The sequence below is a fragment of the Melozone crissalis genome, unplaced genomic scaffold (assembly GCF_028551555.1).
Source record: "Melozone crissalis strain CALT ecotype California unplaced genomic scaffold, PUWL_Pcris_2 ptg000036l_1, whole genome shotgun sequence".
NCBI lineage: Eukaryota > Metazoa > Chordata > Aves > Passeriformes > Passerellidae > Melozone > Melozone crissalis.
In genome coordinates this window covers 15,072,262-15,099,642 of record NW_026535814.1, presented here as the reverse complement: position 1 = coordinate 15,099,642, position 27,381 = coordinate 15,072,262, and the positions used below count along the sequence as shown (strand labels likewise).

The window sequence follows — 27,381 nt, the reverse complement described above, 5'->3', positions numbered from 1 at the left end:
TGAGTATGAAGCATGGAGACTCCACCTGGGAGTCTGTGGGTAACTTATGCCAATGTTTGATCACCCTCATGGTAAAGAAAAAGCATTTTAAGCAGAACTTTCTGCATTTCAATTTACCCCTCTCACTCATCATTTCGATGCAATCCATCTTCTTTACTGCCTCACCAGGTATTAAAATACATTGGCAAAACCCCCTGAGCCTTCTCTCGTCCAGGCTGAACAAGCCTGGCTCTTGCACCCTCTCCCCCTCATCACAGAGGCTTCAATTCCTTTATTGTCTTTGTTGCCCTTCACTGGACCTGCTCCAGTGTCCATGTCTCCTTTTTATTGGGAAAACCAGCACTGAACACAGTGTGCCAAATATGCCTCACTGGGGCTGAGCAGCAGGGAATAACCAGGTCATTCTTTTAACAACTGTTCTTTTGGTTTTGCTAACCCCTATAACAGCAGCATCTTATATAAACTCCCTACCAAACCAGGAAACTGCCTTTCCATTGCACACTTCAGCCGTATTTTTCAGACCCTTCCATTTTCATGTGAGCACACCTCCAATTCCTACAATGAACAAGAAACAGGAACATTTTCAAAAACTTTATCCCATCTTTATATTTCCTTCAAAATAAAAAGGCATTTGTATTTTTGAAAACAACATCAGGTCCCATTGCTTTTCTGAACCATACATATAAAGATAAATAGAGTAAAACATACAGTTCTGGGATTTAGAAAGCTAAAAGGCTCTTCTAGGACTGATTTATAGAAAGGAACAGACCCAGAGGTAACAAACTGCTTGAGGACAGGCCGCTCTGACACCTCTAAGTGGTTTCAGATAGTCCATTTCTCTGTACGAGCTTCCACACTTTTGACTAGGCCTTCTCCCAAAATCTCAAAGTCCTCCAGAATTGCCTCCACATTGGGAATGCAGACCAGCTCGTTGTTCAGAGTTGTCACCTTCCTTCCCCTCATGCTGGAGACCTGCAGGACACAGAAAACATTGCACGAATGGGAGCACCTGCTCAGAGTTGCACTGCAACCTCTGCCAGCCCCAAGCAAGTGAATCAAGTTCCTCTCCTGCCTTGTCACATACAAACCTTGCTACACCCAGTTCCACAAGTTTCACTTCTCAACACTATCAGTGCTCATTTTTAGAGCTAACAAAGTGGAAAATTACCCTTCCAGCCCCTTTTAGGGCTTACCCTGGAGCCACAGTCCCAAGAGTGTGAGGAAGTCACGAAGCAAAGCAACGGCCAGGGGCATGGTGGAACGACAAGTGGGCAGATGCATGGCAGAGCCTGGGTAAGCAGGGCACAAGGAGTGTGCAAAAGGGATCACAGCACAAGGTTGAGTAAGAGCTGCTTCTGCTCTTTGGTGGCTGTTAAGACCTCAGGTGGGAAGGTATCCTTGGCTCCAACAGTGGCAAAAGCAGAACCCTTGTGTTTAACCCAGCCAGACTCAGCTCCGATGCAAGCATCTCCTCCTCTGTTTCACCACTGTGAATAACTGGGTTTCACAACAGCAGCCAGGCAGAATGGCCAATGCCCTCTGGCCGTGAAGAGAGGGGAGATAAATCACCAGAGACTGACAGCAGAGCCTGGGCTGCCAGCTCCGAGCCATGAGTAACCGGTTTCTTTGCGTCTTTCCTTCATAGAAAGCAGCATGAATCACTCCAGCGTGCCTCACACCTGGCTTAACCACCCTCCAGGGTTTGCCAACCCACACAGAGCAGCTGGAAAACAGCTCCATACATCAACGAGGACATGGGCACTCTGGACCTAGGCTTCTTATGGGCTGGGTATTTCTGGGAAGATCCCAAAGCCACAAGAATGGGATAGTCTATTTTCCTTCTCAGTTCTCCTGATACTGAAGGCACTGTGGCCACATCTCTGTCTTGATTTCTCCCCTTCCAAGAGGTGACAAAACCACGACCTCCATTTCTCAAAGGGCTTTGGGGTTGATGAGAGTTGGACTTTCATCAATTACCATACAGAAAAATAAAAAGAGCCCTTCAGCTTTCAGGGTACAAAGGTAACATGAAGCTTAAAACAGAGGCAAAAACTCACCTTAAAAGGCTGAGGTTGGAAGCTCAAAGGTTTCCACAGAACTGCAATCACTTCCCCTCCATGCTTGTCATAGAAGAACAAGGCAAGATCATCAAAGGCGTTCTGGAGAGAAAACAAACACAGGTTAAGGACAGTGACCCTTCAGTGACAACACACTGAGTGTCCCTCACTGTGGTCCTCCATCAGCTGACCTGGCACTACCAAGCTGTACCTTCCCAGTGTCCAGCAGCCATATCCAAGATTCCACAATGCATGAGACAGAAAAAGGCAGGCCCTGCCCAGCAGGCAGTCCTGCCACAGTACATCTCATGGCACCAAAGACAAACACGAAACCAGAGGCCAGCATCTCAAGCCCTGCAATCTGTGCAACCAAGGTATCAAAGCTCCTTCTTCCACCAAGATAAACCCCACGTGAGCTGTCAGAACTTTATCAAAAAAGGAAACATTAGAGCAGAGGTTTTAAGTAACAAAAAGTTTTGTGGGGTGGAAAGAGATGGAAAGCTCAAAGGAGGCACTGCAGCAATCTGTCCTCCTTGCCCATTGTGTTTCAGCAGTGGTGCCAGTGAGCATCTCCTTTGGTGGTGCTGGGCAGCAGAGATCAAAGAGATGTTGCACAGAGGGATGACTAAAGCCCAGCCTGGCTTCCCCAAGCCCACGCCAGCTGGATTCCCAGGGCTGCAAGGAGGCAGATGAGCACCACAGCACAAGGAAACAATGCTGTGTGCAAGCAACTTCTTGAACCCAGAAGTCTGGCCCTACAGCTCATCACCCAACATGCTGATACCAAGAGAAGTGTACCCTGAAAGAAGTTGACCAAGACAGCCAAGCAGCTGCTCCCTGATATATGTTTGTCTTGGTGGAGATCAACATCAGGCAACAAGATGTATTTAGCAGGCTGAGCAAACAGACCCCAGCATCAGTACAGGAGAAGCTTCTGCACAGGGTTTCACCAGACTTGGAACAAACTATTGCCCAGAATACAGACCCTCTGCTCCCTCTTCAGCCTTCTTCTCCCTCACCTTAGTTTCCCAGCTTTTACCAAGAGAAGTCTCTGCTGGCATCATCGTATCGTGAGGTTTTCATGAGGATGTGCATGAAAAGAAAATCATAATCAAAGACAAGCTTAGATAGGCTCTTGTATGGACATACCAGAATTGCAGTAGGAAAAAAAAGTAGAGTGGGTTGGTGCTACCAGTGATCCTAAAAGGCAAGGTGGCATTTTTAGAATACAGACCTGACAAGCAAGGAGAGGTGGAGTTGTCTGCAATCTTCAGAGACAGATTTGAGTTTGGAATGTTGCTGCCCTCACAGAGGGCAACAAAAATCAGGTCATCAAGATGGAAAGATCCCAAGAACTGCCAACTCATCCCACTCCATGGGCTTTCACAGGGGCAAGCCTGGTCAAGGCATTATTTCACCAAACTGGCTAGAAAAACCACTGTCTAAAAATACATTGAGAAAGAGGTAATCCACCCTGGCATTCCTGTACTGAGAGCAATGGGTTATGCTCAGAGCCCAGTCAACAGGGGAGACTCCTCTTTTTTTAGCCAAAGAGGGAGGGAGGGAAAGCTCAAGGAATGGCAGTAAAGCTCAGGGCACGCTGACCGCCAAGGTGCAGCTTTCTGAAGCAAAGGGGAGCAGACATGTGAGAACCTGAAAAAGCCCAGCTACTCCGCAGGGCGAGGCCTCAGTGCCACGCGATGCTCCTTGTGAGAACAGTATTTCTTATACATGCATCTTGCTGGACAGAAGCCAGCAGCATTTACAGTAAAAAAAAATCTCCCAGGATCAGCTAATTTCCCAATAAAACCACTGTTTGGCCTGATATCCAGCAGGTTTGGGTTTCTTTCCCCAAACAACAGGGAACAGGGGGCAGATGTTAAAAGGATGGCATCCAATTCAAAATCTCAGCACTTGTCCTGCTCCCAGTGTCATCCATGTGATAGTGTTTCAAACTGGCCCATGAGCTGTGGAGTTCTTGAGAAGTGGCAGCATTAAAAGGGTCAGGTGTGTTAGTCACTGCACTCCTGTTTGTTCAGAGGCTTGGGGAGTAAAAGCAAACAGTTCACCCTCCTTTCCACATCCCACGTTCTCTGCCCAGTGTCACCGGACTTGTCTGAGCCTGCGAACACCTTCTTCCAGGAAAAGTTTCAGAGAAAAGGGAGAAAAGGCAGGGACTAAGTTTGTTCACTTCCCAAGGTGCTCCATCTTTGGTTGCAAGTCAGCTTCCAAGGCCCACAGAAATCCCTGCCATGAACAAAACCTACAGCTGGTTCCCACCTCGCAGGGACATGGGGGACCTACAGGCTCAGGGCTTCACTTTGGAGAGGCCTCATTGTCCAGAGAGAAGGTGTATATGGCACCTGGAAGAAGATTAGAACAACCTCTGTAAGAAATCATCTGGGTTACAGGAATGAAAAGGGTGGAGAAATGTAGTGAGTAAAACAATGCCTGGATCTAAAATGGGATTACCAGATTAAGCACCTCCATCTGAAGCATGGATTTTGCAATGAGCTAAGTGAAATTTAGTTAAGTATCTACTAGTTGTTAGGTATCTACATTGTTAAGTATCTACTTGCTGCTAGTTAAGTAGCTACTGTTTAAGTATCTACATTGTTTTTTAGGGATAGGATTTTTTCCATCTGACCCTTTATCCCTGCATTTTTTCTTGCTTCTACCAAGAGATTAGGCTCATTGCATCCCAGATGCTGGAAGAGCCTTTAAGGGAGGTCTCTGCACACAAAAATGTGTCCTACAGTACTATTTCCTGGTTCAACAGCAGCTCAGAAGGCAAATGCATCAATAAACACTTGCTCAGTGTTCAGAGAATTTTAAGTGCTCTTAGCAAGGAGCCCACCAGTGTAAAACCTTATTAAAGCTACTTACTTCCAACAAACAACCACTTATTTGTGGTTAACATTTCAAGGTTTCTGCCACCCTATTGTGACCTGCCCTGATGCTCCCAGGTATGTGACACAGAGAGAGCCTCCCCCACGACCCCAACAGAGCAAGGAGCGCTGTCCAAGTAACCCCAGGCTGGGGCTACCTCTGTGACTTTCTTTTAAAAGACAAAGGAAATCCTTGGGTTTGAGATTCAGCTGATAAAAGGTTTCAAATTGAATTCAAACTAAGCAAACTTTTCCACCTGAGAGCTACACATCCATCCCTTGTCCTGGGGCTTGGGGGCAGCAGGAAAGAAATGTGCAAAGGAAAGAAGCCACTCGTGTCCTCCTGGCTGCACCAGCACAGATGTCAATCCACCAAATCATTGAGACAGAAGTCTTCTGTCACTTTCTACACGACAAACCCTGCAGAGGCTCTGGGAGGGCATTGCCAACACTGAAGAAATGCAGCCACAAGTCCCCTGTCAGCTCAGCCCAGGAGCACATGGGGCTGATGCCACACTGAGCAAAGGGGCACACACACGTGTACCCACCCTCAGCCCAGGGCACTATGCTAAGGGTCTGTGGCAGCTCTGCAGCCCTGAAAGCAGGTGATGGATTTCCTGACACCTCTGCCCTTCCAAAGGTGCAGATCCAGATAGGAAGCTTCCTGCCCAACATGAGAGCCCACAGAACTTTCTCAGCTTTTCCCTGTCTACCTGGTGTTACCGTAGGAGGACTCAGCCCTGTCAGTCAAAACAAGAAGGGAGCAGACTGACCTGGAAAGATTTCACCAATTACAGCTACATCACAGGATCACAGCTTACATGTTTTAGGAAATAGAGAATTTTTATTATCATTAATTCCTTTCTAAAATGCAGTAGCAAGAGACGCATTTTTACACCATGGGAAGAAGAAAGGAAAGGGCTCAAAGTCTTCCTGATAGGTCTTGCCTTAAGGTGCAAGAAATGCAAAACATTAGAGGGATGTTTATTGTAAAGCAGGAAACATCTTCCTGCTCATCCACACAGAAAAGATCTCACAAAATGGACAGCTTCTCTGCCACAAGCTCTTCCTACAGCCCAAGAAAGCTAAATCTCAGTGAATGACAGCACATCCCATCAGTGACCTGGTGAGACCAAAGACCCAGTAAGAAATGTGAGATCTGTTAAGAGCCATAACAGACAGGCAGATGGACATGGCACAGGCAGCTTCACCCAATGTACCCCACAGTCAGTGAACAGCTCAGGGAAGTGATCACAGTCTTTGGATTTTGTGACCTCCAGAATGCAGGCAGACAGGCATGGCAAGCAAATCCACAAGCCCTGTGTGCTCTGGATGGTCTCAAGGCCAGAGGACAGCCAAGTCACCCTGGATTAAAAGCTGCACAGACTGAGCCTTCTCACACCACATCCCCAGCAAACACAGGAGTGCTCTGCAGCCACACAGCCACCAGAACATAGATCAGCAGCCATGATGGAGACTCAATGGGAGCCTCATCCCAGACACTTAAATTTACTTAGCCTTGCTGCAGAATCCCCAGGAGCCAACCCATGGTTTGCTCAACCAGGCACTCTGAGCTGTAGGTGGCAGGGAGGCTGCTGATGGGCTGAATATCCACGCAAGCCCTCTCTCTGGGATGCCTGGCACCTGCTTTCCCTCAAAAAAAAAAAAGTGTCTGTCTGCAAAGCCTTCTCATGTGGACAGGACGACAGAACAGACCTTCTCTATCAGATCAGTTCTGGAATTGAAGAATTTGCTGCCTGAATCCCCCAGCCAGCCTTTCATCTCTCCCAGAGCCTCCCAGGCGCCAGAGCAACTCAGGCCAGTTCCTGCAGCACATCTCCTTGAAGCAGGAAAAAAAGTCAAGCAGTCAGGACTCAGGACCTCTTCTTTCATTTTCTACTCTGATTAAGCTCCCTGGAAAAGGCACACAGCAATCTTTCAGATCCAGAGCACTACTGCCTTGCTAAACCCTTTGACTTTAGAACGGGACAAACAGGCTGGACAGAAGAGTGGATCTCCTGGTTACCAGTCAGAACTAGGGGAAGAAGCCACTCCCTGCCCCCCTCAATTCAATCAAAACACCAAGGCATTTAAATCCTGTTTTCGTGTGGAAATCTCAGTAAAGGGCAGATGTTTCTTTTCTGCCCACAGAAGAACACAAAATCCCACAGCATCTGTGAGGCAGATGTCTCCCTTTGTTGCTACAAACCCACTATGGCTGCACTGTCAGCCATGGCCACAGCCCCATTGCTCAATTCTGTGGTTTGTGCTGTTAAGAGAGAGCAAATTACTCTGAATCAAAGCCAGTCAGTTCTGCGTCCAAACTGCCTTCTCATCCAAGTTCTCTCAGAAGGATTCACTGCTGTCACCACACTTCTTCCTGGCACCAACTTCTTGCAGGGTTTGGATCACCCCGAGAGCTTCCAGCCCACAGGACAAGGAAGAGCTGAACACTGCTTAGAGCAGCAAGAGCCAGGGAAGGAGAAATAAAAAGGTGCTGCAGAGGCCACCAAGCAAAGCCAAAGTCAACGAAAAGGTTTTGCCTTGAAGCAAGAACATCAATACACTGAGAGATGAAGTCAGATGATTTCTCATGGATGGAGTAGCTTCTATTGACAGCTCAGCATCAGCAGCTTGCAGTGGTCCTGCAGTGCAAAATCAGCTTTTGAGGCATTCCAACTTAACTGGATACAACTGAGTTCTCTGAGACCATGTGCAGCCTCACCTCTGTGACTTTTCCAGTAAAATAAACACCTGTTTGCCTAGAAAAGCAGATATTTACCAGCTCCTTCAGGACTGCCCACTACTGATTTGGATGCTATGAATGACAAGCAAACTGTTACTGGAAGATATCTCCAATATGATAGCCACAAGAGAACAAACAATATGCAAGAGCCTTAAAGACAAAGAAAAGCCTCCCAGACAGAGATGATGAGGCAGATTTCAGGCTCTCTGCCCCACAGCTCACTCTTCAGAGAAAGATGCAACCAGTTCCTGATCTGTTCCCTAAGAACCCTCATGTCAAAGAACAAAGGACACCAAGAGAATCAGCACTGCTTCCAACAATGTGACCTTTGCTCCTATCCATCCTTCTTCATTGGGACGTTAGCGTATTGGATTTAGGAGCAGCTGCAGTTTGCAACCTGAGCAAACCCAATTCCCAATCTATGGCGGTAAAAAGCAGTAAAAATTCAGGCAATTTGGATGTCACTATTGACTGGACCACATAAATCATAACTGCAGGAAGATTAATGAAAGCTGCCTTCCAGGAACATCTTTTCTCTACCTTTCACTTCCAGAGCATTTACTGACATCAGCTTGTCTAGATACATAAAAGTAAACCCTGTAAACCTCAATGAGTTTATTGACTGCCTCAATCTACAGCCAGACCTGCTGCAAGCTTCCCCAAAGAGACAGCTTTCCCAATCAGCTCATCCAGCATCCTCCAGTTTCTCTTCAAGCAAGCATCCTTCTTTCTTTCAGGCTTCCCTGAGAGCTGCTTAGCCCTGACCCCTTGAGAGATACAGAGGCTCTGTCCCCATGCATCTGCAGCACCTTGATAGCTGCTGAAAAACTCAGTTCAGCAATAGAACCCACTTCCAGCAAGAGGTAGAGAAGTATTTCACACTTTAAAAACTCCATTTCCTACCCACATCTGCACCTCTTGGCTGAGGTTTCATGGCAGCAGGTCAAACATTCAGCATTGAAAAGCAAGGGACTGGTCTTGATGTGACTCCTCAGATACCAGAAAGGAAAGTGAAAGAGCAAACAGTTCCAAATCTGCTTCCTCCTCCCTTTTAAAACCCTTGTGAAGGATGCTTCTCCCTTTCCCTCTTGCCCAAGAAATCTCCCAGTGCCCTCTAGAACATGTCTGCATGACCTCGAGGTCCACCTTCCTTCTCAAAGGGAGGAGAGCACTGGGCACCTCCTCTCCCAAGTGTCCTTCCAGGTAAGGAAGCAGTGCTTTTTGCAAGGAAATTGTATCACAATTTGGTGGTTTTCCTCAGTTTCATGAAGCCTTTCACACATCCCTGTCTCTCACCACCCAAGACTGTCCCAGGCTGCTGTGGGTGACAGGAGGACTAAGCTTACACCTTGGCAGACCTGGCAGCTCTGCTGAAGCCACAGCAGATTCCCATGGGCACAGGTTATCATGCACTGGGGCTGGCATGCAACTTGGGGGATAACAGAGCTGTGCCCAGGATGAGGAAACCTTCAAAGAAACCCTTGCAGGTTTTCTTTGCCCAACTCTTAAGGTACCTAATTAGGGAAAAGGAGAACTTTAACTGAGAGGGCCCAGAATCTTCCAGCCTACAATGGAGTTTCAATTCAGGCACCACTTTTTTAATGGTGGCAAACATTAAGGCAGGGGAAGTAGGAAAACCCCATCTCTGGAGACAGACAGACAGCATCCAGCAGGACTGGGCTCTGTGCAGCCTGCTCCAGCATGAAAGCTGGCTCTGTCCTGAGTGGGGAACAGGGCCAGAGACCCCCGCAGGCCCCTTCCTGCCACAGCCAGCCTGGATTCCCATGCTTACAGTTCTGACACTGCTCAGAGCACTCCTATCAGTAAGGGATGATGGCAAAGGCAGGCTCTGAGAAGAGGGCACCACACCCCCACCTCTCTGCACACCCAACACCAACACTTAACCCAGCTACCATATCTGAAGCTGGGGAGTGACAGGTGCTGCACAACTGCAAAGCACAGGCTGTCCACATCCAGGGACGATCACTGCTGTCATCCAGGACTTTGCACATCTCCCCAGCTTGCCAAGGCTTTGGCTTGGCCTTATGGTGGAAAAGAACATGGTCGATGACTTTGGGTACTGATGTTCTCCATATTCCCACATTACCAACTTCCTCCGTTATTATGCATGTGGCCAAACACAGAGAAACCACTCTGTAACCAATACTAATCTCCTCTGGCTCACACAACCACTGGCCTAACAGTAGAAAGCTTACTGGGACCATGTCATGGATACCTGTACTTCCCTCCAGAAATTGCATGTGGCTACTGCCCATCATGCGCACCAAATGGTGGAAGAAGTCATGAAAAGTGAGTTAACTAACTGAAGACAAATGGTTTAAAGACACTTTTGTGCTGAATACAATCTTCTTCAGCAAAAGCTCCTGGTAGTTTCTATCTGAGCTCACCCTCGCATCACAGCAGCACTCCCATTTCCATGCAGGAGGTGGTGTATTCACCAGGACTTCTGCTGGAGAAGCAATGCCCATCCCATGTAAATACCTAAAGATGTCACCAGCCATGTCCTGCACCAGCAGCAATCCAAAAGCCAGAGGGGAGCTCCCCCTTGGGCACCCCATCTGCCTCCCCAACAGGCCATGCTTACCCTCAGCTCCTGGAGGTACAACTGCACAGGGTCATAATCCACCACAGGAAAGAGGATGTTCATGGCAGAGCTGTTCTTCACCACGCCACGGGACACCGATTTCACCGGCCGGTCCACGCTCTCCAGGAGCCGGGGAATCTGGCTGGGATTCAGGTGGATCAGGACATCACAGAAGTCCAAAGGAGGGCGGAAGACCATCTGCAGGGAGAAACAAACAGTGCTAGTCAGTACAGGGACACAAGCAGGCAGGAGGGCTAAGAGAGGTTTCCCAAGTCCTTGTTTGCATTTTGTCTCCTTCTTCTTAGGAAGCAGTAAACCAAAGACAAATCTTTTGTGAGATTCATGTTACAAGTTTGCCACAGACCCCAGGAAGCCTACCTGAGTAAATGTTAGTGGGGTGGGCAACAGAGAGGGACAGAGAGGTGAGCTGAGATAGATAACTACACTGCACATGGCATAGCCTCAGGATGAAGAGGGGAATCAAGAAGCCAACAGGAGCTGAACAAGACACAGGGGACAAAGGAGCTGTTTAATAATGGGCTGGTGCCATCTGTCCACCAGGACTTGCCCCAGAGGGTAACAGCATCTTCCATCAAACAGACAGACGGTGAGAGCAAAACCCCATTAATGGAAGGGAGCAATCCCAGACACATAAATATTTGGACAGGCTATTGGATACAGCTGTATTAAAATGGAAAAAACTTAAAACTACATGTATATTTTCAAATGGAACAAATGATGCAGAGACATGAACAGAGGCATGGGACACTGCTCATTTTGGCACTGGAAGAAAACCCACTGCCTGGAACTGGTTTACAGCCAGGCCAGGGAGAACACACATGAAGAACATCAGTGACCAGCACTGAGTCAGTCCCAGCTCTGCTCCACACAGACCTCCTGTCCCACCCAGAGATCAAGTCCATGGCTTCCTGTGTGTGCCCTGGGAGCAAACCCATGTGTGCCTCTTCATGACAGCAGGCATGTCCCCATGGGACCCACATGCAAAGGCAAAAAAACCAGCTTGCAGCACTCTCTTAGATACAGGAGGCAACTGTAGAGGAGCCAACTCTAAAGTAAACTGGAAAGGCTTTTCCCTCCTCCCTTCCCCAAGCTCTGCTCTCGAAACAGCATCCCATGTTTATCCCTAAGGAACATCATAGGCTCCCATAGAGAGGACACTGGCATAATTCCATGGCAATGAGAAACATTCCGACTGCAATGGAAGGGAGGAAAGAGGAGTCCCAAGGAGGCTGAGTCAAGGTGTTGGGAGGCTGCTCTGGCCAGCTGACAGTTTGTTTTAGAAGCTAACCATCCTCAGCTCACAATAATGTGCCTCTTGAATTTCAGTCTTGGGCCAGCACTGTGACTGCAACACACTGGCCATGCCTCATTCCTTCACAGCCCTGTAACACACACTGCTACTGCCTCAAGTACATCCTCACCTCATAACACTTCCAGTGCAAAATAAAGCAGAACAGAAAGCAGTATCAGTAAGTCCTTTTCATATTGCTTAAGCAGAAAAAAAATCCCACTGTATGTGCTGTTTCTGGTTTTGGTTTTCATTTGAGGTTTTCTGTCCCTAATGTGAATCTGTCACATCTAACCACTGCTTGGCTTCTTTAGTCTTTTGAGATTCAATCTCCTGGTTCACTACCTAGTACACAACAAACTACCCTTCAAAACACATGTATCTCCCTTCAAAGGGCAAATAAATATACATCTCTCAAGTCCACTGCATTAATGGATGTTTTAGTTTACTTAAAGAATGAAATCGCTGAGAAACTGAAGAGGGTTAAACTCCATAGGAGCTTTACTCCTCCATTCAAACCAAAATAACATCCTCCTAAAGTGCCTGTCCTGCCAAAACCTCCAACACCCTGAGCTTGGTTAGAGTTGAGCACACAAGCCAGATTTCCACAACTATTCCAGAACAGTCTCCCAGAGGAACCATTGGATCATGTCATGGACACACAACTGGTTTGGCACACGAATATTGTGGGTTTGCTCATGTCCCAAGAAAACTAGAGAACACAGAATAAATTTGTCCTAGTCACCCCGAGCTGCAGTGCAGAGCTGGGTCCCCCAGAAGCAGGGTGGCGTAGAGGGACACCAGCCTCCCTCCTCCCATCCCTGCAGCTTTACATCCCAGGGCAACCCCATGGCCACAGCCTGAAACCTCCTAACACATCCCAGCAACCACCACCAAAGCCCAGTCTGCTCGGCCAGAGCCTGAAAACCCTTGTCCCCAGGGGTCACCTTCACATCCTGGTCACTGAGTGGGTCCATGAGCTGCTCCTCCAGGGCACGGAGAGACTCTGAGGCGAGCAGGACAAGGCGCTGCAGGATCTGGGGAGGGAGGGAAGTCAGAGGGTAAAACTTGGCAGTCTTGGATGTAACAGGGACATCCCTCCCTCATGGGGCTCTAAGAGCACTAGGAGCAGAGAAGTGCCCCAAGCCAGCAGCACCAGAGGCAAGGAGACAAAGGGCCCAGCTCACCTGTGCCGAGGGGCGCTCCCGGGTCCACATGGAGCTCCACTGGTCCTTGGGGGTGGCCAGGAACATGACTGGGAGGCGAGAGCGTGATGCTACAAACTTGTTCTTGATCTCCGTGCAGTCAGAATCTGGAGAGGGCAGGCAGACAGGTGAGATGCTCTGCTTGCTCTGCTGCTCTTACCCCCATCACAGCCAGGAAAACGCAGCACAACAGGATTTATCCTCTCCCATCCTCTGATCCCACATTCTATTTGAAACCAGAGCTCCTTCACCTTGGGCTTGTGCCTCACTCCCATCAGATGGACCTTTGCTCTGAACCCACGCAGGTGAGCTCAGGCATGGTAGGTACTGAGACTGACACAAGCTGGAAATTCACATTATAAGCTAGTGACAGTTTGTGTTATCCAAAGAGTGTTCTACTTTTTGTCTTTTATTTCCCCTCAAGTGGGGAAAAGCTCTTTAGTTCATTAAAATAAGTTGGAGGGCACTTTGGAAAATATTAGTTTTCAAAACCCATTCTCTCCCAAACACCTTTACTTTTTCTTATAAATCAGTTTTAAAGCTGGGTGTAACTATCTCCCCCATCCCATGACTTTGCAGAGCAAATACAATCCCATGGTCTCCTGAGGCTCCAGCCTGTACCCAGATGACAATCAACAGACAAAACACTAGAGGGCAGGAACAGACTGCTTCAAAGACAACTCCACATCCAACACCACCCACACTTGCCACAGATTTCAACAAGAAGACCAGAAGCAGCAGAGCATCATCATTGAGACCCATCTCTTCAGAAGCAGGCAGAGGAAAAAAGGAAACCACACATGGCACAACCAATTCCATCCTGCAGGCAAGTGAAACATGACAGGGCAGAAGCAAGGGAGTGGAAAATCTCCTTTTGATAGTGCAAGCTATGATGTATCCAAGAGATGTGGAGCCAGGCACTGACCAAGGAGGGCCCAAGAATCTCATGCTGCAGCACTCCTACCCACTGCCTGCTCACCTGTGAGGCCAGTGTTCAGGTTGACTATCAGAGGGTTGTTTTTCCAGTCAAAGGTTGCCAGCAAGTTGAGGAAGCGCAGGAACCCCACCTGTGGAGAGCTGCAGGCAGGACAAAACAGCTCAACATCAGCATTTGCTCCCCTGGCAGCAAGAAGGGCTGCACTTGGGGTGACTTAGTGAAGGCCCAAACCACATGCAGCCCAACAAGGGATATCTGTGATGGGAAAGGGAAGTTCAGAACGAATTTGAGACACTTCCCCTTCTCCAAATCTCCAGGCAAAGTCTTTTCACCCTTTTCCCTCATTGCTCAGGAAAAAGAAACCAGCAAAACTTGAATCACAGTGTCCCCCCAATCCCCTCCCAGCTGCCCAATCTTCTGATGCTCCTTCCACCCAGACTCCTGGGTCTGGAACAAGGAGGAGGTGGAAAGAGGGCTGCTCCCATCTCTGGTGCAGGCCTGAACACCAGCCAAGTTCCCAGGGAGCCTCTTCCCCTGTAACATGACACATGCACAAAGCCAGATAGCTGGGAAGATGGGAATTCTGTTATTTTAGGAGACAGGAAAGCATTCTAGGCATCAGACTGCTGTTCCTGCTACTTTGGGAAAGGAAACTGCACCCCAAGTTCAGGGCAGAGTAACCTTTTGACTCCATACAGAAGGAAAAACATTTCCTTTAACTTCATTTCACTTCCTCTGGGCCCCATAACATCTGTCTGCCAGCAGCCAGCATTTACCAACACACTGCTCCATTCAGATTTCAGGGCCCAACCCCTTGTCCTTCCCTTGGAAGCCTTCTCCAGGAGGGAGGCTGGAGCTGCCATCACCATCACCCTGACATCCTTCCTAGGGAGCCCAGGAGCCCCAGCATGCTGGTAGCCACAAACACAGCTCTCACTCTGCTTCTCCTGGCCACCACCCCAGAACAAGGGGCCTCATCAGCCCTCCAGAAGGCACAAGACACCCTGCAGTTGTGCCACCAGCACCTAGAGGCCACAAGGACACTCACTCCCAGCCTTACCCACTCTCCCCTTTTCTCTGCAGTGCACAGCGTAGGGAAAGCCACAGACCTCAGTGCTAAGCATCTCCACCTCCTCTGAAAATTCCCAACAGCACTTGGGACAGTATTCTGGCAGCACAGGGGCCTCATGCTCCCTGCTGTGAACCCTCCCAACACCTCCCACCTGAGCAGCATCCCACCTTTCCTCCATGGCATGTAATGAAAGGCACTAAATCCCCATGGGGCCAGCTCCTCATCCTCACCTGGGTGGTGTGAAGGGGGCTGGGTGGAGGAAGAGAAATGCCACAAGCAGGTCCACACACTCCTCAGAGATGCTGTCGCTCAGGAGCTGGGCGCTGATCCAGCGCTTGGCCAGCCGGGAAGTGCTGCCAAACACAGGGTGCTGCTGCTGGAGCCTGTGAGGAGGGACACATGCCACTGCTCAGCCCACACACCCCAGGACCCACACTGGCATTTGGTGAGAAAGAAGAGGGGGGCAAAAATCTGCAAGGAACACTTACACAGCATTACAAGCACAGAGACTTTCAGCAGATGCTGAGATGTTGGGGGAAGAAGGGAAAATGCTGCCTCATGCTCCCCTCTAAACATGCTGCATTTGTCTCCTCACACCAGTGACTACAGGGTGAGAAGTGGTGCCACTCACACCCACACCCCTCCCTTAATCCTTCCAAAGAGCCTCACACAAGGCCAGGTGAAGGGCCACTTCCCAAAGCAAGCTCCTCTACCCAGGAGGGATCCAAGCTCCTCTACCCTCCAGGATCCTCCATGCTGGTTTCCAGCCATGTCTCACATTCTGACCTCTCAGGCACTTTCTGCCTCACTTACCCATGCAGTGAGCTGGTTAGATAGGGCAGATGCAACGTTTCCAGCTCCAGCTGCCGAGATTCCTCTGTGTCCTGGTACTTCAGCATTCCTTCTGGAGTGACCACTTCCTTCAGGATCAGGGGCTCTCGGTGGTAGGCTACTTGGAGACGAAACACGTAGCCATCCTGAGATGGGACACAAGGCAAAGTCAGGCTGGGTGGTGACATAAGCATCATGATGTGTGTTATGTTGTTCCTCAGGGATACAACAGCAGCATCCTGACATCAATGCAGTCTCATCACACTCCTTCCTAGGCCTACCATCCAAATATTGGTTTTGTCCAGTGGGATCACTGCCACACCCCCCCACCTGAGTAAGGTCAGGCCTGGGGAAGGTTCTGGGGACCCCCCTACCTTGTACACGTCAGTGTGGGTGACTGCAGGTCTGCACACCAGCTGGTGCTGCTGCCGGAGGAGCTCAGCCAGCTGGAGGTGGAAAGCGGCCTTGATGCGCTTGATGGCTCCTTTGTCCTGTGGCCACTGGCCACTGCCTTCCATGTGGCAGATGACTGGGGGCAAAGGGAGAGCAGGAGGTCAGGGAATCCCACCCAGAAACAAGATGTTTGATAGGGGTATCTGGAACTACAGGTTACAGCATAAGGGCAGGAGGAGGCAGGGTTCTGCTCCTGCCTGTTGCACACCAACACAGCAATAACAGAGCCAGGACTGATGCTTGCCTCCACTTCCCTCCAACAGATCATCTCCCACTCACATGTCACCCCACTTACCCTTCAAAGGTGTTATGTAGGCCGGGCAGGGCTTCTCCTCCGAAGGAAGCAGAAAGTGCTTGCTTCTCTTATGGAAGGAATAAATTGGCTTCATAGGAATGGGAGGAAAGACCTGAAAGAGAACAGCCACCCAGCAACTGAGAACAGGGAGCAGAAATCTCTTGGCTATGTGTATCCCCTCACCCAAACCTCCCACACCAGCAAAGCCCTCCAGTACAGAGGGTTTGGTCAGCTTGTGCACAGCCAGCCCAAAGGATGGAACAGCAAAGAAGAGACACCATATTGCCTAAGGGCTCTCAGGAGCCACAAAATCAGAGAGTGGCTCATTCTCCTGGTCCTGCCTCACCCAGCTCCCTGCAGCCCCCCAGGTGCGGCCCTGGCCCAGGACACTCACGTCTGTGTAGCGGAGGGCTGGATGCACACCCTGCACCGCCGTCACCATCAGTGGCAGCTCCTTCAGGTTCCACAGCTTGCGGCTCAGGTCATCATAGGAGCAGACAACGCTCACCATGGCCTCCTCACCCGTTCCCCCTGCCTGCGGACACACAGGGAGCCTCTCCAAGCACCTCTCCTGCTCCTGCACTCACCTCGCCTCCCTCATGGGCTGCCAACCAAGTTCCAGCACTGCCACCCCAGGGAGCAGCTTCTGGCAAGAGTGCTCAGCAAAATGGGGAGGTAAGAACGAAAGCAAAGACAAGGGCAAGGCTGTCTGCAACTCTCCAGCAGCCCCAGAGGCAAATAAAATTGTTTCTTTGGCAAGACACTAAGGCAGCACCAAGAGCTGTAGTGCCAGCAGTCACTATGGTAAAGGAGAAGCCAAGAATGATCTGGGAATAAAGGGATCATACACTGGCAAGGTGAGAGCAGGGTTGCTGTCTCCCCAGCAGTTACCATGATGCCAACAGAGGCAGCAGTTAATAGAAAATTCCACTGACTACATCCTTAGCCAAGGCAGAGCGCTGGCAAATGGCAAAAGCAAAGACAGAAAACATTCAGAGCATCACAGGAACCCTGTGGAGGGCAGCAGAGAAGCACCATAAGGAGAACTGGTGCTGCCCTTACTGCTTCCACCTCTCCAAGTAACAGAGCAGCCTGATCTGTCAGGGAGGCCACATTGGTGACACCAAACCACCCAGCTCAGAGGCAGCTGAGTCACACAAGGAGCCAACCTGCCTGGAGTTTTCCAACCTGGGCTCTCTGGCAGAGCAGCAGCACCCTCTGTGGGTGTGCCATGAACCACCAACTCCATCTTGATTCTGGCTGCACCCTTCCTCTGCCTTCATCCTGCACATCTTCACACTGCTGGCTCCCCAAGCTGCCTGCACACAAACAGCTGGAGGAGCAGGTACCCCTGCACCCACCACCCACTCAACAGCAACTTTCTCCTTTGTTCCTCAAGGACTGGCAACAGGGAACCCCTAAGCACCCCTCAGGCTCCAGGAAAATGCATCCCCTATCAGACTGGGGTGTATCAGCCCTGCTAACCCCAGATCAGCCTGACGGGACACAGCACACAGACCCTCCTGCCTCACCACACAACAGCTGTGAAAACCAGCATCTCATCCCAAATCTGACACCCAGCTCTGCCCAGACTGCAATCGGTTCTGGCACAGGAGATCCTTTCCATCAAATGTGCACCACTTCTGAAAAAGTGGAAAGGAAACAATTTCTTCCTCCATCCAACAATCAGGTAAAGAGCTGGTTGTACTGATGCCTTTTTGGGACTACCTAAAAGCAGAGCCAGACAAAATCAAGGGAATAAAAAGGGCCTTCAGGCACATTTTCAGGCAGACAAAGTCCCCCTCAGGGGCTACACCCAAAAACAGTATGGGTTTTCATACTTTCTTAAGTTTGGTTCATTTGCACATTAGGGGTAATCTTCCAATTACAGCTTCAGGTAATGAAGACATTTACTCCAAGTTTTCTCCCTTTTGTTTACATTTCTCAGGGCCTGAGACAGTAAGGTATCCTTGATTTCCAGGCCTAGAGAGGAATTGTTTTGTCTAACCAAAATGTGAAGACAGTAGCTAACACTCCATATGGGGTTTAGAGCTATACACTAAAGAAGTGCAGCATTACAAATATATGAAAAGTATTAATACCAAAATCCTAAGGCATCAGTACAAAAAGACCAACAAAGTGTGCCAAAGTGCTCATGGCTCATCTCCAGACTTTAATTTCACAAGCTGAAAAGCAGAAGTTGTAAGGAGGGACATTTCCCAGCCTCTGAGATGCATCTTTTCTGTCTGAAAGTGCAGGTTTTTTGTTTTGGCTGCACATTCAAATGGAGCACAATCTAGCCCTTTGCAATATGCCAGGAAGGATCCTTTCCCTGGGTTTGCCAGCTGGACCTAAGGGATGGCAGCACAGAATTGCCTGGCCCATGTCCTAAAGGATGCAGCCAGACAAGCACTGTGGGACAGTAATATATGCTCAGGCATGTGGACAGAGGGGCAAAAGCAGTGAGAATAGGGCAGTGGGGTGCTTGCAGGGGAAAATGAGGTCTGGGAGATGCTAAAGCAAGAGGATGTCAGCAGTTATGTATTGGCTGCCATGAAAGACTTGGCAGATCCTTACCCTTACTACATTCTCTTGGGAACCACCCAGCTGCTTCAGAGCCACTCAAATGACCTCCCCAGCCCTTCCCTCACTGCTTTTCCTGGAGAGAGCCCCAGCCCCACGGGGAAGCAATCATACCTCTTTCCCAGTCTTGATCACAGGTTCCAGCAGGGCTCCTGTGTAGCAGATGGAGGACTCAGGAATATCTGCATGGCTATGTAGGAGAAGACAACAGAGCATTACAGCTATGACATGCCAGCCTATTGATCCTATTGACACTGCATGGGTCAGCCCAAGGATGAGCAATCCCTCTCTAAGGAAGATCCTGGTGAAAAGACAAATCTCTGTGCATTCCTCCCTGCACAAGTAATCCACCCAAAGTGACCAGCACTTGTGCAGCTTCACAGGATGCAAAGCCAAAGGCACCAATGTGCAGCCTTTGCTCACAAGACCCATCCTCAAGCCAGGACAAAGAGGCACAGACAAACCCTCCTTTCTGTGCAAGAGGCCCTCACTTTTGGCAGATAAACTGCTGTATAAACTGCTGCAGAGGCATTCCAATGCCATAGAGAAGACACAATCTTGTGAACCACTACAAGGTCTCAGAGGATTTCACAAAAATGTCCTGCAAGGTCCAGACAGCTTCTCTTCCAGCTCTGAGGAGTATCCCAGCATCCCATCCACAAGGTAAGGGCAAGACCATGCTGCCTCCTTGCCTTCTGCACTACATCCAGCAGAGGCTACAGTACCAGGTGCCTGCCCTTCCCACCCACTTTTGGGAAGCAGCTCACAACATTAGGACAACTAAAATGATCTCAAATGATCTCACAAACCTGAAACAACCCACAATACCCCAGAAAGCATGAAGCTGACAATGGGTCACCAGGGACAGGACACATGGCAGAAGTGACACATGGAGCGACCCACAGCTGCTGCTCAGTGCAACTTACAGCTTCAGCAGGTGCCTGATGATCTGCTCAGGAATGAGGCGCTTCTGGCAGGCAGTGCTGGCCTCCCACACCACAGCCTCACAGATACTGCCATCCTGGAACCGACGCAGCTCTGACTTCTCTCCCCAGAACGTCCGGAACTCCAAGGCCTGTGGGGGAACATTGACAAAGCCAGCACAGGAACACGGGTCATTTCCAGGCCAGACAAAACCTTCCCAAGATTACCAGCCAGCCTCCCAGCTGTGTTCAACCACAGCACAGCACCAGCTTTGCTCTTACTCAGCACAAGCAGGGCTCCCCTCACCTCAGGGTGATCAGCCTGAGGACCCTTCTCCAGCGTGCTGGCAGCAAACTCTGGGACAAAGAGGAGGCCAAACGTCAGGGGTCCCACATCCTTGTGTTTTGGGGGGTCAGCATCAATTGCCCACTGTGGGAAAATGAGGAACATGAGGCACAAGGAGAGATGAGGTTTCTGGAGCAGCAGCTGCTGGGATATTGGGGTGCTAGATGAACATCTGCTATGTTCTCCCAGGGGCCCAGACAAGCACAGACAGGGCAAGTCTCATCTAATAGGTCTCCCCAATTACAAGAAAAGCTGTCGTCATCCTTCCTCATTACTGGACCAGAGCTTGTGCCCAGACCAAGCAACACAGCTGCATCCCACAGCCCAGTGCAGGGCCTCAGGTTCCATATTCCCACCAAGGGAGACAAGCCTGTCTCCTTCCGCAGTGAGCACAGATGCCCTCCCTATGCTCTGTATTGCCACCAGAGACATGTGAAACCCCACAAGCTGCAAAAGGTGCAGTGTCATTGCGAAGCTGCCTTACCTCGGGGATCTGGGGCAGGGAGTGAGCCACAAGCTGTGCTCTCTGGGACAGACCCCGTGCCAGCAGCGAGACAACGAAGGGCAGGGCTGCAGCCACGTAGTTCCCACCCCGATCCATCAGCTCATTCAGCAGCTCCATCTTCTTGCAGGTACCCTGCAGCTTGGAGACATGCTTCAGGCTACAGGGAAGAAGAGAAGCTGGTCACCTACCTCTGCCACCAAATCCTTTCTGAGAGAGGGCTATGTTAGAGGATGGACAAAATGGAACTGAGGATCCTAGCCCAAGATGGGTGCTACAAGAATGCCCTCTGACATCTCAGGGGATGCTGGTCATTGTTTCCAAGGCTTAAACATTGCTCCCCTCCTCTGGGAAGCTATCTAGACAGTAAAAGCAGAACAGCCCAGCACAAGGAGGCACCAGTGTCTATCTCAGAGCTTAGCAGAGCCACTTCCCACCAGGTAAGTTCAAATCTAACCCGGACCAAAGCCAGCAGCAGCTCACTTGTCTTTGAGCAGGCTGCCTCAGCACCACCCCACCAGCACAGTGAGACTCACTGGAAGATGTGGTCAAAGGTCCTGAGCATGGGCTTCGGGGTCATGAGCAGAACCTGAAAGCCATCCACCATCCGGTCATCCAGAATCTCCATGGAGCGCTTGGCTTCCAACTGGACCTGAGCAAAGGGAGAAGAAAAGCAAATCCCTCCAGCAGTGGTCACTTGTGCTCCCCCATCAACGAGGGCCAGCCCAGTTCCATGGTCAGCAGCACACCCTGATCCCAGTCTCTGTCCTTAGCATGAAGCCAAGTAACAAACTGCTCTCACTGCTGGCCAGTCTGTCCCTTCTTGATATCCCTGACATCAAGGTGATCTATTTTTTTTCTCTCCTACCGAATAGCTACATCTGCTAAAGAGCTGCTTGGCTTCACCCACAGGTGCACACAAAGAGGGAAACAACTTTCCCACACCACTCAAGCAAGACTGGCAAGGCAGTACTACATATAAGTCTCCAAATTAACTTCCAAGCTTCAAAGCTGGAGATGTTAAAAGCTTAGAAAACCACAATGAATGCTGTCCCTTGGTCCTACATGCTCCTCAAAGACATCTAACCATTCTCTAGCTGTCTGAACTCACTCATAACACAGCATCTCAAGAAGCCACCACAACCTGCTCAGTACCTGGTGGTATTTGCTGGCAGTCATATCAGCACAGAGATTGACCAGTCCAGAGGGATCCACAAAGACCACTTCAAATGCTTGGTGGAAATCATCCAGGACAGGCTGGAAAAGCAAACACAAAATTGCTGCCATCTGCCATCCCTACAATAGGCACATCCCAGCCCCAGGAGACTCAGGCACAAGACCCCTCAGAGGGCTGCTTACCAGGGAGGGATCAGCATCCTTGGCTAGACTGATCCCTGTCACACTCAGGTCAGTGGTGGCTGTGGACAGACAGGAAGGAACAAGTCACACCAGCATCCACACCTCTCCCCCTGGTGACAGTGGCATGGTTACGTGCCAATGCCACCAAAGTCTAAGAACATCAACAGAATGACAATACAATGCTGACCTCCACCCTATGATGGGAATTATCCACTGCAAGCTGCACCATCCATCCCAGCTCTGTTGACTCATCCCTCCTGTCCATCCCACCCACAGGGGCTCAGCACAAAAGAAAAGCCACAATGACCTCTCTGCCTCTTCCCCCACTATGTTCAGGCTTTGTGCAGAGACAGCAACCTTTCCCTGTCCAGAGGGGCCCCTGGAAACTCACCCATGAATTGCAGAGTGCTCCTCAACACCTGATAGCCACTCATCATTTTGACAATCTTGCGCTTCATCAGCAGGTAGGCAACAAGCATGGAGACCAAGAAGCCACTGAAGCACCCCAAGCCCTGTGAAAACAGAGGTACCACAACCCCATGGCAGCACACAAATTAGGACGGGGCCTCCATGAAAACCTAACACAGCTCAAAGCAAAGCCACAAGCCACCACCCCACCCACCAGGACCAAAGCACCACCCTTGTGCCACAGGAAGGAGAGCAGGCCAAAGGCAGGTTAGCCAGGTGAGCAGAGCCCACCTCGGCACAGGACATACCTTACTGAGCTGCCGCTGGTTCAGCCAAACTTTGAGGAGGGCCACGCCATCCTTCATGCCTGGGAAGTCCGTGGCTGCATTAGACAAGAAATGCAGGTGGGAGAGCATCACTGTGTCACAGAGGATGGAGTTGTTGTAGTGTGGGGTCGGGGGCTCAGTGGTTCCTGTGTGGAGAGATGACAGCATGTTGAACCCAAACACCAACCAAAAACCTGAAGGGCTGCAGTGAACCCACCCACAGGCACTGGGGGCAGCCTCTGCCTGAAACAAACAGCCTGATGATCCCCCAGCCCCAGGCTGTACCTTCTTTGGGGGTGCTCTGCTCCATGAACCAGGCGGTCCGGACGTTGTTCTTGCTGGGGTAGAAGCGGCTGGGTTTGAAGAGATCTGAGGTGGGACAAGCATGGAGTCGGACAGTGACAACCTTCTCATCCTTGCCTGTAAGCACCCGAGGGGAGAGGTACAGGAGGAAGAGGTGTCAGAGATTAAACTGGGAAAACAAAGAGCATCCCCAGCCTGGGCAAAGGCAAAACCTCCTTCCCAGCAAAGTTCCACAGCTGTGGAAATCATGTCAGAGCAGAGAGTGGCCACATCCCAGAGCCAGTGATGACCTTGAGGTCACACATCTCATGCCCCAGCCTCAATCTCCTCCCCACTGCCCAGCCTGGCAGGCTCACCTGCCCTGGCCTTGCCATGCCACATCTGTCCCAGACCCCAACCCACTATCTCCTGAGGACTGTGGGAACAAGCAGCACTTAGCAGCCCATGCATCCCATGTCATCTCATCAGGGAAGAGACAGACTGCACACAGATTCCTGGGGAAGGCAGGAGGACAGTGGGGAACAGGGCTGGGGAGAGCAGGAAGGAAGGGCAGTGCTAGATACAGGTGTGTTTTGTAGGGTTTACTGTTTTACTCCCTGAAGTACCCACAGGATATGCCAGCCAGTGAGGCCAAGGCCAGAGAGCCCAGCCAAGCACAGGGGAGGACTGGGAAGGGGAGAGACCCTGAGGACTAGACTCTGGGTGAAGAGAGAAAACAGCTGAGAAGCACACAAAATTTAGCACCAATTGTGATGGCACCCTAAGACCTATCCCTCTCCAAAAGGGCATTAAATGGTATCATACCACCACCAGCACCCTCCACCCAACACCACTACCCAGTCACACCCCACACCAGAGCAAGGGTCAAGTGCCACCTTGAGGCCTCAGGAGCAGGATGGGCTTCAGATGGTTGCTGTTCATGTAGGCAAACTTCACACTGCCAAAGAGCTTCTCCTTGGACAAATGCTGGGCAATGTGGGACAGGTACAGGGCTCTCTTCCGGTGGTAGCGCTGATTCAGGTTATCTTTGTCCTGAAAGATTTCCTGGGAAAAGAGGGACAGGACAATGCCACCTCACCTGCCTGCCAAGTTCAGTTCAGCCCAAGGCACCCCTGCACCCATAGCTCCCCCTGGCCCCACAGGCAGCCCTATCTCAGCCCCAAGGAGCTCCAAGCTGGTCAGGAGCTTGATACTGGCTCACCGAGCTCCAGGACTGCAGGAGACATGAGCAGTCATGCAGCCAAACAGGGTGTGCTTGGTCTCAAGCTTTTCTTGCAATCAAGTCTGGGCAGCAAGGGGAGGTTACCAGGCTCCAAACATCTCCCTCCCTTTAACAGTCTTGGGAGCTGTGGTAGAAGTGCAATTGGGTACAAAAAGAGACAGCATGCATGTCCCTGGCAATGTTCCATCCAGGCAGAGAGAAGGAAGATCCTCATGAGGAACTAAGATCAAACAGCTGCTCTGATAGAGCAAGAGGCCAGCCCACACTCCCCAGCTCCCTGTGAAAGTCACCCTGCATATCCAGATGCTGCCACCTCACTGAGGAATGGAGTGGGCAGGGCAGGGGTCATGGAGGACAGGAGAGGACAGGGCTCTGGCAGGGCCCAAGCCATTTAGGAGGTGGCATGGCCAGACTCACCCGTGGCATGGTCACTGCAATGTCCACGTTGATCTCTGGCCTGACACAGGTGCCCAGCAGGTAACTGCCCACCACCTTCAGCTCGGCTGGGGGCACGAAGCGGAACCTTCCCTTGACGCTGAACGGCACCTGCAGGAACGGGACCTTCACACCCTCGGAGAGCCAGGCCTGGTCAGTAAGCTGGGAACAGACAGGACACACAAAGCACTCTGAGCACCAACAGCAGCACACGTGCAGCGACCAAGACCCCGCTCCCCACACAGCTGCACAGAATCTAAAGACAGTGTCCCTGCTTTTTCCTCGAAGAAAAATCAAATTATTATTTTTTCAGCCCCTAAAGGAGACAGTCCACGAGTAGCCCTGCTTGCAGAGCAACAGCAGAGCCTGCTTCTGCTCCATCCAGGACAGGGGTCTTGGCACCTCTTCCATAACCCTGGAACATACTTCAGTTTCTGGGGTCTCTGGGATGGCACTCAGCAGGCTGTTAATTTCATGGAGGAAGACATCGATCTTCTTCTTCTTTTTCTCCTTCAATGTCACCTCCTTCAAAAGCTCCTCAATCTGTAGGGGGAAAGGGGACCATCAAAGACATCTGTAACACTGGAAATGCTGCTTTTACCTTGTCCTCCAGCACCAACCATAAGCCTGCTGCAGAGGACAGCTGGTGAGTTGGGGGACACAATAAACTCCCCTTAAACCCTGCCTGATCAGTTCCTGCCATTTTCTGTGAGTGCTGGATTGCAATCATCTCCAGCCTAACCAAAAAAACACTGACGTAATTCACACAAGCACAGCTGTCAGGAAGGCAGTTTGTATGACAGAGAATCAGCTGCAGGAAACAACCACACAGATTTCCACCACCAACCAGGCCCTGGAGACCCTGCCACTGACAGCAGCAAATAGCTAGGAGATCAAAGATGTTCCTCATAAAAATCACCAATGTTAGAACCACCTGAAGGATGGGATGCCATACATCCCACGCAAGCTCAAGGAGTGGGCCCATGAGAATCAACTAGACACCATGTGCAAGATGTTGAATCCAGCTTGGGGGATGAGCAGCTGTGCCCAGAAGGGCTTGGGGGTGCTGTGGGTGAGAGGCTGCACATGGCCCAGCCATGGCACTCCCAGCCCAGAGAGCCAAACGTGTCCTGGGCTGCACCCAGAGCCCCGTGGGCAGCAGGGCAGGGAGGGGATTCTGCCCCTCTGCTCTGCTCTGCTGAGACCCACCTGGAGCACTGCATCCAGCCCTGGGCTCCCAGCACAGGAACCACAGGGACCTGCTGGAGCCAGCACAGAGGAGCCACCAAGGTGATCAGAGGGATGGAGCATCTCTCCTATGAAGAAAGGCTGAAAGCACTGGGATTGTTCAGCCAGGAGAAAAGAAGTCTCTGAGAAGACTTATTGTGGCCTTACAGCACTTAAAAGGGCTACAAGAAGGCTGGAGAGGGACTTTTTATGAGAGCATACAGTTATAGGAAAAGGGGCAATGGCTTTGAACTCAAAGAGAGTAGATTTAGATTTTAAAAATGGACGAAATTCATCCCTGTGTGTTTGCACAGGTTGCTTAGACAAGCTGTGGATGCTGCATTTCTCAAAGTGTTCAAGGCCAAATTGGACGGGGCTTTGAGCAACCCAGTGGTCTTTTGGAAAGTGACCCTGGGGAGGTTGAAACTAGATGATCTTTAAAGGCCCTTTCAACCCAAACTGCTCTATGACTCTATGGTCCAGCTGCCAGCTGATCTTCCCCTAACACAGCCCCAGCTCATCCCCGGCTCCGGGCTCCCCCTGTGGGGCAGTGCGCGGCCCCCCCGGCTGACCTGCAGGCGGAGCAGGCTGGAGTGGAACAGATCCTCCGTCTCCTTCAGCTGGGTCAGCTCCTCGCTGGTCGGCGGCCTGTAGAGCTCGGCGCGGCTCAGCTTGGCCGGCTGCGGGGCTGCGGCTGCCGGGGCAGCCCTCTTCCCCCGCCGCACCGCGCCCCCGGCGGGGGGCTCCGGGCCCTGCTCCGCCTCCTCCGCCGCCTCCGGAGAGCCCTGCGGGTAGAACACAGCACAGCATGGCTCAGTTCGGTTCGGCCCGGACCAGCCCAGCCCCGCGATCCCCCGGCCCGGACCCGCCGCCTCTCACCGCCATGGCCGCCGCCCACGTGCAACCCCGTCACCACGTGCGGCGCCGTGCGCCCCGCCGGCCGCCGAGCGCCGCTTCCTATTGGCCGCGCACGGCGGCGCGGGGCTTCCCATTGGCCCCGCCGCCCATGCCCGCCCGCTGGGGGCGTGGCCGCAGCGCCGCGCTGTTTCCGCAGCAATGGCGGCGCCGCTGGCTGGCTCCGGGGGCCGCGGGTTTGCCGAAATCGCCGCCTTTCACCCCAAAACTGCGGCTGTCAGGGCACTGTGACGGACTTTCGCCTTCAGGCGGGCGGGCGCGGGGCCGTCTGCGCGCCGCAGATCCCGGCTGTGGTATTTGATGCTTTTTCGGGGTGGATATCCTGGATGTGGCCTGCCGAGAGCCTGAGCCGGCCTGGCCTGGCCGGCAGGAGCGGGCACCGGGAGCCAGGAAAACCCTTCTGGCCTGGAGGAGCGGGCACCGGGAGCCATCAT

At 51.2% G+C, this 27,381-nt stretch overlaps 1 protein-coding gene across 1 annotated transcript; it reads right to left on the bottom strand.

Annotated features, from left to right (window-relative positions):
* Positions 1-656: 656 nt before the first annotated feature.
* On the bottom strand, positions 657-27,381 carry NOL6 (nucleolar protein 6). Its single transcript, XM_054283402.1, has 26 exons — positions 27,184-27,381; positions 26,605-26,817; positions 25,232-25,348; positions 24,788-24,967; positions 24,024-24,192; positions 23,131-23,265; positions 22,828-22,991; positions 22,503-22,623; positions 22,112-22,170; positions 21,908-22,009; positions 21,289-21,404; positions 20,735-20,912; positions 20,212-20,334; positions 19,908-20,056; positions 19,096-19,171; positions 16,793-16,933; positions 16,399-16,510; positions 16,025-16,179; positions 15,633-15,796; positions 15,050-15,202; positions 13,790-13,887; positions 12,793-12,917; positions 12,553-12,642; positions 10,297-10,494; positions 2,058-2,159; positions 657-972 (listed from the first exon to the last, which is right to left on the bottom strand). Exons 1-26 carry the CDS (start codon positions 27,379-27,381, stop codon positions 823-825), a joined length of 3,588 nt encoding a protein of 1,195 aa, XP_054139377.1. The 3' UTR covers positions 657-822.